This window comes from Hesperophylax consimilis, chromosome 30 (assembly GCF_061612785.1).
Source record: "Hesperophylax consimilis isolate HC1 chromosome 30, BYU_Hcon_1.0, whole genome shotgun sequence".
Lineage (NCBI taxonomy): Eukaryota > Metazoa > Arthropoda > Insecta > Trichoptera > Limnephilidae > Hesperophylax > Hesperophylax consimilis.
In genome coordinates, this window is record NC_142865.1 from 18,498,527 (window position 1) to 18,509,949 (window position 11,423).

Sequence of the window (11,423 nt, forward strand, 5' to 3'; positions counted from 1 at the left end):
ATTTTCTCCACATTGAATAGTATTTTTTTAATGATAACTCGACTGATACTAGCTTATTTAAACGTGTTAGTTCTGGTGAACATACTGAGAAGCGGGGAATAAATAATTTTCCTTACTTTATAAATTAATTGAGATAAATCTATTTGTGGAGTTCCAATTCTATATATATTTAAATAATGCAAGAGGTAGGAATAAGTAAAAAGAAGCTGATGTTATTTATGAAATATAAACATTTATTCTAATAAAACAAAGTAGTGAAGTTAATTCTTAATCTAATTGGGTTAATCTTAACTGGGTACTTAATTAATTCTGAAAATTACTTTCAGCTTCACACATTATACAATTATAATATCATGTGATTTTAAACGAGTCTGTGCTAATATTATAACAGTGACAAGGGAGATCCTAGCACAACGCATGTCGCCAACATCGTTCACCCATACAACTGCAGCTGAAATCTATTGTTAATTATATTAGCGCTCACCAAACGCAGAACTTCCATTGGCTTCACCGCTCTGATAGTCCGTGCAGTTTGGTCGTGGCTCGGTGACAGTCAACCATAAACTGTATTAGCGCTCACCAAACGCAGAACTTTCAATGGCTTCACCGCTCTGATAGTCCGTGAAGTTTGGTCGTGGCTCGGTGACAGTCAACCATAAACTGTATTAGCGCTCACCAAACGCAGAACTTTCATTGGCTTCACCGCTCTGATAGTCCGTGCAGTTTGGTCGTGGCTCGGTGACAGTCAACCATAAACTGTATTAGCGCTCACCAAACGCAGAACTTTCATTGGCTTCACCGCTCGTGGCTCGGTGACAGTCAACCATAAACTTGCCATATCTCTATATGTTACTATTAATTACATATTGTTATCACTTACATATTATAAAGCTCCCGAGAGAAAGGAAGAAAGAACAAAAGCGAACTTTTCCCGACGCCTACATCTCCCACAATCAAGAGATTTACATCTCTGGTTGCCATCTAAGGAAAACAAAAATAATGGTCAATGTCAATTCTCTTGCCAGTTAATCCCTCAAATAATTTTCATAAATAATAATGATCAAAGTTTCTTCAAGAACTTATTTAACAGGCACTAAAAAAAATAATTTCCCTCAAGGCCTATTTCATCTTGGGGAATGCTGTGTGGTTAGATATTTTTTTAAGCACAGTAAGATTTAGACAGATTGATGAAACCTAAGCGCAAGCCAAATAGTAAGTTTGGTGATCGCGCTTTCAGAGCATCTGGGTCGAGGGCTTGGAATAAACTTCCTCAGATCCATAACAAGTCCAACAGAATTCAGGTCTAAACTAAAAACTTAACTTTTTAAGCTGTCATACCCTTAAATATACAAATTCTGAGAGAAAGTCCAATTATATCCAATTATGTCCTAAATCTTGTATCTAAATTTCGCTAATAAACAATTAGTTAATGTCAATTATGTGTTAATTTTAACCAGGTAAGTATGGTACTATTTATTAACTTCATATATAGTTAGTAATAACAAAGATCATTGTACAAATGTATTTTATATTTGTACAGCGCCCTTGAGGTGATTTTGCACGAAAACGGCGCTTTACAAATCATCCAAATATTATTATTATTATTAGGAAGGAAAAAGGTATGAGAGGTGGGTAGAAAACTGTGGGTCAGTGTGTTTATGAGTAACGAAGTTTCAAATTAATCCCTTCCAATGCGGTGCAAAGCGATGTGTCGAGACAGTCCGGCCGGAGAGGTAAAAATATCTCGGTCAACCAGTTTCCAAAACTGTACACACAGTACATGGGAAGACAGATCCGCCGCTGAGACTTGGAGAATCCTTACCCCATGAACTCGGGCTACCCCATCCCATGGCAGGAATGCTCACCAAGTGTCTCCGTACGTAGCAAGCATATCGTTAACCTATAGCAGAGGTGTTAGTTATCCAATGGTTCCCAGGGGGTAGCGGTACTTATACCCGCCTCCCAAAATCGTACATATTAGGGAGTATTAAAAAAAAAAAAATATATATATATATATATATATATATATATATATATATATTTTTCACTTTAAGCTAATTTGTTCGCTTTTGGGAACGACTCATAAGGCCCTTGTTCTCAACTTTTCGAACGCTCAATCTCAGGCTCCGATCAGCCTAGTGATTTGTTCGTAACGTTCGATTCGCCTGTTTCCAAACATCTTTACCGTTGATTATCTTAAGTGGCCCCGCCCACTTTCATAGACAATAAAATAACATCAAAGTAAAAACTTTCAATGTTAAATTAATATTGACGAATTAATAATTGTATTTATTATTAATGCATATGTTTTTTTAAATACTGTAATACACAAACCGATATTTTATATTTTTTTAAACAAACGTTTGTAATATGTTAAGTGTTACCTTGACTTTATGCCGCCTTGTCTAGGCGTCGCGAAATTTTTCATTCTGATTTTTTATAACTAGTCATTTACTGAGGCAAGTTTAATCCAGAAGTTTGGCTTCCTTAAATTGGTTAATCGCTCAGTCGTCACCTTCCCGTTGGAGGGAGCGAAGTTGTGCGTTTGAGCAGTGTTGAGCCGAAAATTCGGCGGAACAGTTACCTAGTTAATCAGTAGGATTGGGAACAACGGCCGATATAGTAACTTAGAAATCGTTGTATCTCCCTTACTGTCATGGAGAGAAACGTGATCTAAGCTGTGTTAGAAGGAGAAAACACCACGATTTATAATAAAATCAAAGTTAACCACAGAAAAAAATAAAAAATGCTCCTTTACGAAACCAAAGTTTCCAAACAAAATGTAATAAAAATTATAAATCTTCGTGAATTTTTTATTAATTCTTTTATTTTATACCTATCCTATATTATGCTACGTTAGGTTTATGATATGTTATGTTCATGTTATGTGTATGTTATGTTATTTTTATGTTATGTTTATGTTATGTGTATGTTATGTGTATGTTATGTTTATGTTGTGTTCATTGTATGTTTGTGTTATGTTAATCTTTATGTTTTATAATCACATTTGTTTACTCCCATGTGCTGTGTTTGTTTATAAGATTGCCAATTTCATAGTTCTGTTTAAAAAAAACGCTACTAATTTTAGAAAAATCTTTGGTTAAATCACGAAAAGCGCCCACTTATATTGTACACAGGTTCATATTATTATAATTTTGTGATAACCTACTGTTACCAGATCTGTACGGTTTATGTTAATTATGTTGTGTTTTTGTTATGTTTGGTTTATTTATGTTATATTTATGATGATATTGTTAATGAAAAATGTTAATTGTATATGGCCAAGATCACCCCTAATGGGTGAAAGCCAAAATAAAGAATAATAAAAAAATATATCAATCGACGAAAACATGAGGTGACAGTTAAATCTGTAAAACATTTTGTCAGTAAAATGCTTGTTTTTTTTTTATATATGTTATTTCGTTGCCAGAAATTTAAGTTAAAAAACGTGAGGTGAGCCATTTTAAATGTTTTTATGTTTGCATTATAAACTTTTAGACGATAAAAATTGTATTTATTTATTTATAATAATAAAATTTGCAACTATATTTTTTCATCTTATTCTCCGTTCTGTTAGGACCGACATTTATTTCGTATTTTAACTGCTGTAATGTCGTACAATTTCTGAGAAATGCGTGTTTGTCCGCGAATGCCACCAAATTAAGTCTCACTACCTTCCATACACCTATAAGAACTAGTCGATCCAAAACTCTTTTTATTTGCAATAAAAATATCAGGACTGAGTTATTTAGATACTAGCTTGTACCTAGATTGCATGCAGTTGGCAATTTAGTAACAATATAGTTACAAAAAAGTTGGAATAAAGTTACAAGAAGGCTATAATAACATACCTTAGTAATAATAAAAATTAAGTTTAGCATAATACAATTTTTCTGTATTTTTCTGTTTAATTTTGTAAATGATAAGTCTATGTCGCCATCTATGGATTGTTTGAATAATTGATTATTAAAAATTGTGTGAATCTGCACTAACGTTCTAGAGCTCTAACCCTGTCGATAAACAGTTGCTTCTTTTTCATTGTTTATGTCCGAATCTGTCAATAGTGTCAATGATTTAGTATTTTATCCTATAAAGGGACTACTACCAGTGAAAAAGTGTTCTTTCCTTCAGAAATTTATTACAATAAACAGTGTTTATCTGTACAAGGGTCGGGCCCGTTATCAATAAATTGTTATTGTCAACGTTGATATTATAAAAAAGCATGTTTTGTGATTCAAAATAAAAAAGTTTAAATACGCTCCAAGTTTTTCCAGTAAAGTCCATAACCCAGAAAAATATACAATGGGTTCTGAATAATTTTAAATGCAAATTTTAATATTGATTACTGTTTCACTGAATTGTTATGTTCATATTATCAAATGTTTGTAAAAGCTATTATGGGCTTATAATAAATAAATAAAATAATAGAATTCATTGTCATCGACAACGAGTCTATTTGCCGAGTTTCAACTCGAACGAAAGTCGACAAGTGGAATAATTTCCAATTTAAATTTCCACTCATTCATTCGCGAAAAAAGTAAAATTAAACAGAACGGAAACTGCGTTGGAAATAATGTAAACACAACAACTCCAGATTCCTTACAAAATAGTATAGAAAATTTGGCATTTATCTAAAATAATCTGTATGTATACGACCTTAGAAACGAATAAATAAATAAATAACTGTAAATTCACAAGTATCAACTAATTGTTTTAGCAACTTCACTCTATTACTTCACACTGTGGCTTAAATTATTATACTTTATCATGCTCTTTTAGGAAACCGACCGGCCGGCGCCGCGACGCTCACGTCACTAAATCTATTTATATTTCCCCGTTTTTCCCTCTGACCTTTAACAAGGTGGGAAATTCACAGAGAAAATCCCCCTAAAATTCCCCGTGAATGTAGTTTTGCCGTAAAGCTTTACATTATTATTAGTTACTAATTGACGCGTACCCGGCGTTACACGGGTTATGAATAGTTTGGAGCAAAGTTTTGAATTCTAGTGTACCTGAAGTCTTGGTGCATTTTTAAAGTAGAATAAATATTATTTTAAAACTTTCAAAAATATTTTTTTAATGCATTTTTTCCTCGGCGTCTCCGACTTAATCTACCATTTACTTCATGTCGTATTATGAAACACACATTGAGTTACCATTAAAAAACTATTAAATTAACTATTTTTTTAATGATAAACAAATGTTTATAAGACAAAAAAAATTATGCATAGCACAAAGGATAACAAATTATTATAAGCAATTCCCGTCAGTGGCATTTATTTTTACTTCGGAGACATTTTCAGATTGTATGGATATTTCAGGCGACTAATTATTGCTTATAATAATTTATTAAATTTGAGTCTGTATCTCGTTCAGGTGCAGAGACAATGTGATAAGATAATCCGTCTTCCTCGGGCGTCCCCGACTTTTTCTCCCATTCACTACTGTAGTGTTACCATTGTAAAACTATATTATGGAAACTTTTTTCAACTCCGTTTATCATTCTAGTGCAGAGATATTAATTTATTTATTTATTGGTAAAGGTAAGAGACAAACAGCTTATACATAAAAAAATATATATACATGTTAAATACAGTCAAGCCAAAAAAGTCTTCTATATTAAAATTGATTGGAGATGGAGTTTTATTGCATAAAAAAAACCGTACGGTTGTAGCGAAACCCGGTCGACATTAAGTATTTACCTATAAGTGATGTTTACAAAGTTATTGTTTAATTTTAAATTATAATGTCACATCACAAAGTAACCGCTTCATATGAAGAAATATAAATTTTAGTTGAGGAGGGGAGGAATAGGAATTTAGGATGAGGATAGGAGATGCTCTGGATACATTCCATACTATAGTATTAATTTTCGATCGTTCGTGTTACTTCTAATCGATATTTGTGAAGTGTAGATATTGCTAAAACTTTCTATGTTTTGAAATTTAGTATTATATTGGGCACATATACGAGGAATTGGTGAATTTTTTAGTTAGAGTTAGAAAAAGTTAGTTCTATATGTAGGTAAAAGAAACAAATGGGATTGCCGTGTTGATCTTGTTGGAATATGAATATTTATTTAATTGGTTAGCTCTGGTGAGTCGAGGCCATTGTTAAGAATTTTAAATAATAAGATTTGGTCAAAAATCAAACGTCGTGTATGAAGGGAGTTGAAGTTGTGGTAATTAATAGAATCGGTGTAATTCTTTCAATGTGAGCTTGGTAAAAAGGAGTCCAGATCGGTGTGCAGTGTTCTAGGTGGGGACGGATGAACGCTGTGTAAAGGGAATATAGAGTCTTAAGGTTGCGGAAAGGTTTTGTTAAAAGTATTATAAATCCTAGCATTTTGTTGGCTTTGTTGATGATTGCATCAGTGTGTTGAATGAAGTTTAATTTCACATTCAATATTACCCCAAGTTCTCTGATAGATTCTACTTCTTTGATATGTGTCCCGTTTAATGTATAATCAAAGGAAATTTTATTTTTGTTACGTGTAAATGATAATTTATTGCATTTTGAGGTATTTACTATTTTGTTTATTTGATTCACAGTAGTCAAAAAGACGATTGAGATCCTCTTGAAGTTTAATGCAATCTTCGATTGATTTCATAACTAAGTAGATTTTTTTATCGTCTGCATATGCTAGGTTAGCATTGTTCTATGGCATACTGAGAAGCAAGCTGGAGTATGCGAGCGATGTTTGGGCACAGTACCACCAGAAGTACATTGACATGATAGAGCAAATCCAGAAGAAATTTCTCAGGTATGTCTATATGCGGACGCATGGAACCTATCTTAGGTTCATGAACCATATCGACTTACTTGAGGAAACTAATTCTGTGAGTCTAGCTATTATGTCTTATCGATAGCCCATTCCTATTGGGATGCTATGATTTATATGTACCAGACCACTACAGCCGAAGTCGATACCATGACCTATTCAGAGTACCAAAAGGCAAAACCGACATCCTGGCAAAGTGTAATTGTACAAATGTTCTGTTGTAAAATTAAAAAAAATAATGCCTGTGCCTTAATTCTCTACGAAGTCTTTCCACTCGAACAACGAGTGGTTCGACCGTCGTTCGACGTTGAATGACTTGACGTTTGGCGTATGTAATTATGAACCGTCGACGCGACTCAAGAACAAGAAAGTCGACCAATGTATGTACTTTTGACGGCAATTGCGAGCGATCTGGATTGGAGAATCGATACCTTCCTCGGGCCCCGCTTTCTACCACTCAAAACACTCTCTAACAACTCTTGACACTAATAAAAACAAAATTTGAAATTTTCAGCTTAATCGGTCCAGAAGTTTTTAAGTTTATAGGACGCAAACAACGAAATGTTATTATTTTTTTAATGATAAACTACTGTTTATAAGACAAGGTTGTATGCATAGTACAAAAGATAACAAATTATTATAAGCAATAATTAGTCGCCTTAAATATCTATATAAATTGAAAATATCTCCAGAGTAAAAATAAGTGCCACCGACGGGAATTGAGTGAACATCTAGTGGAAAATTTAAATTTATTGAGAAATGAATTGACGGGAACATCTAGTGGGAAATTTATATTTATTGAGAAATGAATTGACGGGAACATCTAGTGGGAAATTTAGCACTAACAAAGCCTTTTTTACAAAAATAAAGTTGTTTGTTTACAGGTGAAAAAATATAATGAGCAGTAATTGTTGATTGAAGTATTAGTACATATTGAATTATTTGGCGTGTTGGAAATAAGCCGAAGTGGTTCAGAGGTCCAGAGCATCTGACCGGATATCAGAAGGTGCGGGTTCAATTTCCGTCGGCCACATTTATTTTTAGTCGGGAGATATTTTCAATTTGTATTGATATTTCAGGCGACCCATTGTTTCTTATAATAAAGGAATTTTAATTTATCTATAGATTATTACAATCCATAAAATATAAATTCATAAAAAAGATGTAAACATGAATTGACTGTATTGGTATTTTATCTGTCTGCAAAATTGTTTGTTAACTTCCGGTTCCGGTTGTATGGTGGCCGTGTTGGTTACTACCTTTTTGTACCGCCAGAGTTCGCATGATCGTAGTTCCTACCACGAGCTGTCATATCGGATTAATCAATGTTATGTTACCTAAATAAAATGAAATTATCATTGAGACGATGACATTTCTTTGGACAAATTGTATTATTTCTTCTTTGGTCAAATATTTATGGATTATATTTATTTATAACAATTACCTGTAATTGTTATAAATAAATGTACAAATTATATATAAATAAAAAAAAAAAAAATAAATAAAAATAAATAATCGTACTTACAAATCTTATGATTTCAGATGATTTTTTTAAAAAGAGAACATTTGAAACCCTTTTCCAGACGAACGAACGAACAGTAATACGTTCGCCAATACAAATGTCCTAAAATACCCACAATAGATATTCAAATTCCACACAAGTTCCTTTCCCTCCAAAATGACCCAAATTATATTGAAATTAGCATTTATTTTGAATTAGCATTTGTATAATTTTCAGAGTAATTATGTATCACTAGTGACACCTATGAAGGTTAGGTAATAGTATCTATGAAAGGTTCTCGCCTCTGCTATTTGTTTGTAATTAAGTCGCGTCGGCAAGGCCGATTCGTGTTTTGCGGCTTTTAAATTTGAAGTTATCAACAGTCTTTTGTCATTAAAAGGTTGGGTTTGGGCTGGTCCAGTCAACTGTGGCTCGACCGCCGGCGGGCTTTTTTGAAATCCGGCGGGTTTTTTTTTTAAATGCGATTTTAACCCTTATGTATAAAGAATTTGTATAAAGTAAAAGGTCAGAATCGCTTGCGCCAAGTACGGACTAGAATTAGTTTTTTGTTTCATGAGGCTACAGGCCCTGTACGTGTAAATATAAATTATCTATGGTAAATTGGCGTCGCTTTTTTTATGACCTTGTTTCTGTTTCTAACGGTCGGTTTCTGAGTGAGCGTTAGCTGAAAACCAGATTAATCAGTTAATTCAACAAATAAACGTAAGTAATTGTGTTTTTATACATAGTTCATTGACCAAGTAATGTGTTTTGATAAATATAAATCATTTTTGATATTGTAAATTTATAAAAGATGACGTAAAAGTTCGCAAAAATTTTGCAGGAACAATTTTTACTTTTTGGATGGAGTTATGTACATGATATATTACATTATTTGGAGTTATTCGTGTATCATTGTATGGAAAAAACAATTGTTATTATAATATATATCGAAGCCCTCTTTTTGTCAATACTTCGTGATTATTTAAAAAAAAAATGATATGTCATGTCATGTGTCAAAAAAATAGCTGCGCGTAAATATTTCATTTTTAGCTGGGAATATTTACGTGATCATTATGCTATTTTGAGTTATTCGAATGTCATTATGCAGGGAAAACAATTGAGATTATGTAACAAAGCCGTTATATAGTCGATATTTAGTGAAAATATTTAAAAAAAATAAGTTGTGCATCTCTACCGTTTCACACAAATACATCGAGATTACTTTACATGTGTAGTGTTTCAACCGGCAGCGCCACTTTTTTACTGCTAGCGGCAGATTTTAAAAGTTGTGTTTTATCAAGCAATTCGCGTAAATTGTACAAGGAGGTCCAAGAAAATGTAAACTATTGTTTACGGAAATATTTTTATTGGTATTTATTATTTATTATGAAAAATAGTAATAAATATCACAAAATCAGAGCAGTTGTATAGGGTGTCCCAAAAAATAATACGAAAAAATATTTTTTGTTTATTATTATATATACAAAATTTATAAATACTAGTATATGTCTGATTGTTCCTATTATTATAGAATGGAGACTAATACTGGAGAGGTACGCGGTAGAAGGACTGGTGAGGCAGCGCCGGACGGAGAGGCAGCGCCGGACGGAACGATGGTATGTTTTTTATTGTTATTATTGTTATTATTTGTGTATTAGTAGTAGTTATATTAGGTTGGTTGTTTGCTTAATTTTTTCCAGAATTGAAAGACATTAGTGTAACAATAAATGTTTATTTTTTCAGGTTCCTGGAGCCGACAGAAGAGGTGGCAGAAGCACCGAAGAGGCAGCGCCTCTAGCAATCACGGTATGTTGTGTATTAGTAGTAGTTATATTAGGTTGATTGTGTGCTTCATCTTTTCCAAAATTGAAAGACATTAGTGTAACAATAAATGTTTATTGTTTTAGGTTCCTGGTCAGCCAATAAAAAGGAGGAGGCTAGACTTGGAGGAGCCCTCGGATGATCCAACCCCTTCAACCTCTACAGCTCCAACGACTCAGTTAATTATAATAAGACTAGGCTAACTTTTACAGTGCAATTTTTGTATTTTTTCCGACTTTTATTTTTATTGAACCACCCAGTACTTGAAATTGAAAAAATGCATTTTATGTTATATAAAATTGAAATAAATATTATGAAAAAAAATATCACTAAAATTTATTTTTATTCTCCTTGAATCATGATTCTTTGAACCACTCTGTATTTCGATTACAATGTGTATACAAGAATGGCGGCCATTTTGGAATTCCAGATATTGAAATAGACTTCAAATTGGTGAACTGTCTGAGGTAAATATTCTACATATTAGCATTGTTTTGGATATAAATTCACTATCGAAATAATAGGTGTTAGGTACCATTAGAAAGGTAATTCTATCTAGTTTATTTTGATGTAATTTTAACAATATTTCGCAATATAATTGTGTCAAAAATCAGGCTGGTAAAGTGTCGGCAAAAATGTTAGAAAATTTACATCATAGTGCATAAATATATTTTTAGCATTATTTATTTACAGGTTTCTAGTATAAAAAAATATTATTAGTAACAACAATAGTATAAACTACCAAAAACTGAAAGAATTGCTTTCATAACTTTATACAACACGGCACAAAAAAATTCTAAAGTGCACGCTTGGCGTGAGATTTTTTTTTGAAAAGCCTAAAATATTTTACATTTTCAAAACAACGTAAATGCCATTATTTCTTTGAAAACACCTTTGGTTTGTTTTTTTTTCATATAGGCTATTTATTCAGGTTTGTGTGGAAATAATAAAATCCGTTTATATTCATATACATAATTTTTTTGACAATTGTTTCCCGAACGGGGGAATTTTTTATTAATTTTTCAGATAAAGTTAGCTATTCTGGGAAAACGTCTTACGATATAATCATGAACTATATATGAATAATTAGCTACATTATCTGGTAAACAGAAAACAATAAAAAAAGCAAATACTTAGTATTTTTTCCAAAATTTGAGAAAAAACTCATCAAGGTAATTTTCGCGCTGTTTCCGAAATCTCAAAATCTCGCTATTGCTCAAAAACAACCAAAGGTTTCACCTTTCCTAAAGAACCACAGGAACTAGTCTGTATCTAGAGTATTTATTTACCTCTAAAAAGTGCCTAGTCATATCACGT

The 11,423-nt window shown here is 32.5% G+C and overlaps 1 protein-coding gene and 1 long non-coding RNA gene across 3 annotated transcripts in view; one reads left to right on the forward strand and one right to left on the reverse strand.

The window, feature by feature from the left end:
- The window catches only part of LOC149409723 (rho-related protein racG-like), a 41,732-nt gene extending 36,986 nt beyond the window's left edge, over positions 1–4,746 (reverse strand). Inside the window, exons 1-2 of the mRNA XM_089649548.1 lie at positions 4,735–4,746; positions 881–981 (exon numbers count right to left, since the gene is read on the reverse strand). Of these exons, the coding sequence (XP_089505674.1) occupies positions 881–981 (101 nt within the window). The 5' untranslated portion in view covers positions 4,735–4,746. The remainder of the gene's footprint in view (positions 1–880; positions 982–4,734) is intronic.
- A 4,214-nt stretch (positions 4,747–8,960) lies between these two features.
- LOC149409724 (uncharacterized) lies at positions 8,961–10,483 on the forward strand. Of its 2 annotated transcripts, XR_016305147.1 has the most exons (4): positions 8,961–9,005; positions 9,817–9,901; positions 10,029–10,091; positions 10,193–10,483. It is a non-coding gene; the product is annotated as an uncharacterized LOC149409724 (long non-coding RNA). The 2 variants fall into 2 exon arrangements; XR_016305146.1 differs by lacking the exon at positions 8,961–9,005 and having other exon boundaries at positions 9,617–9,901.
- Positions 10,484–11,423: the final 940 nt, after the last annotated feature.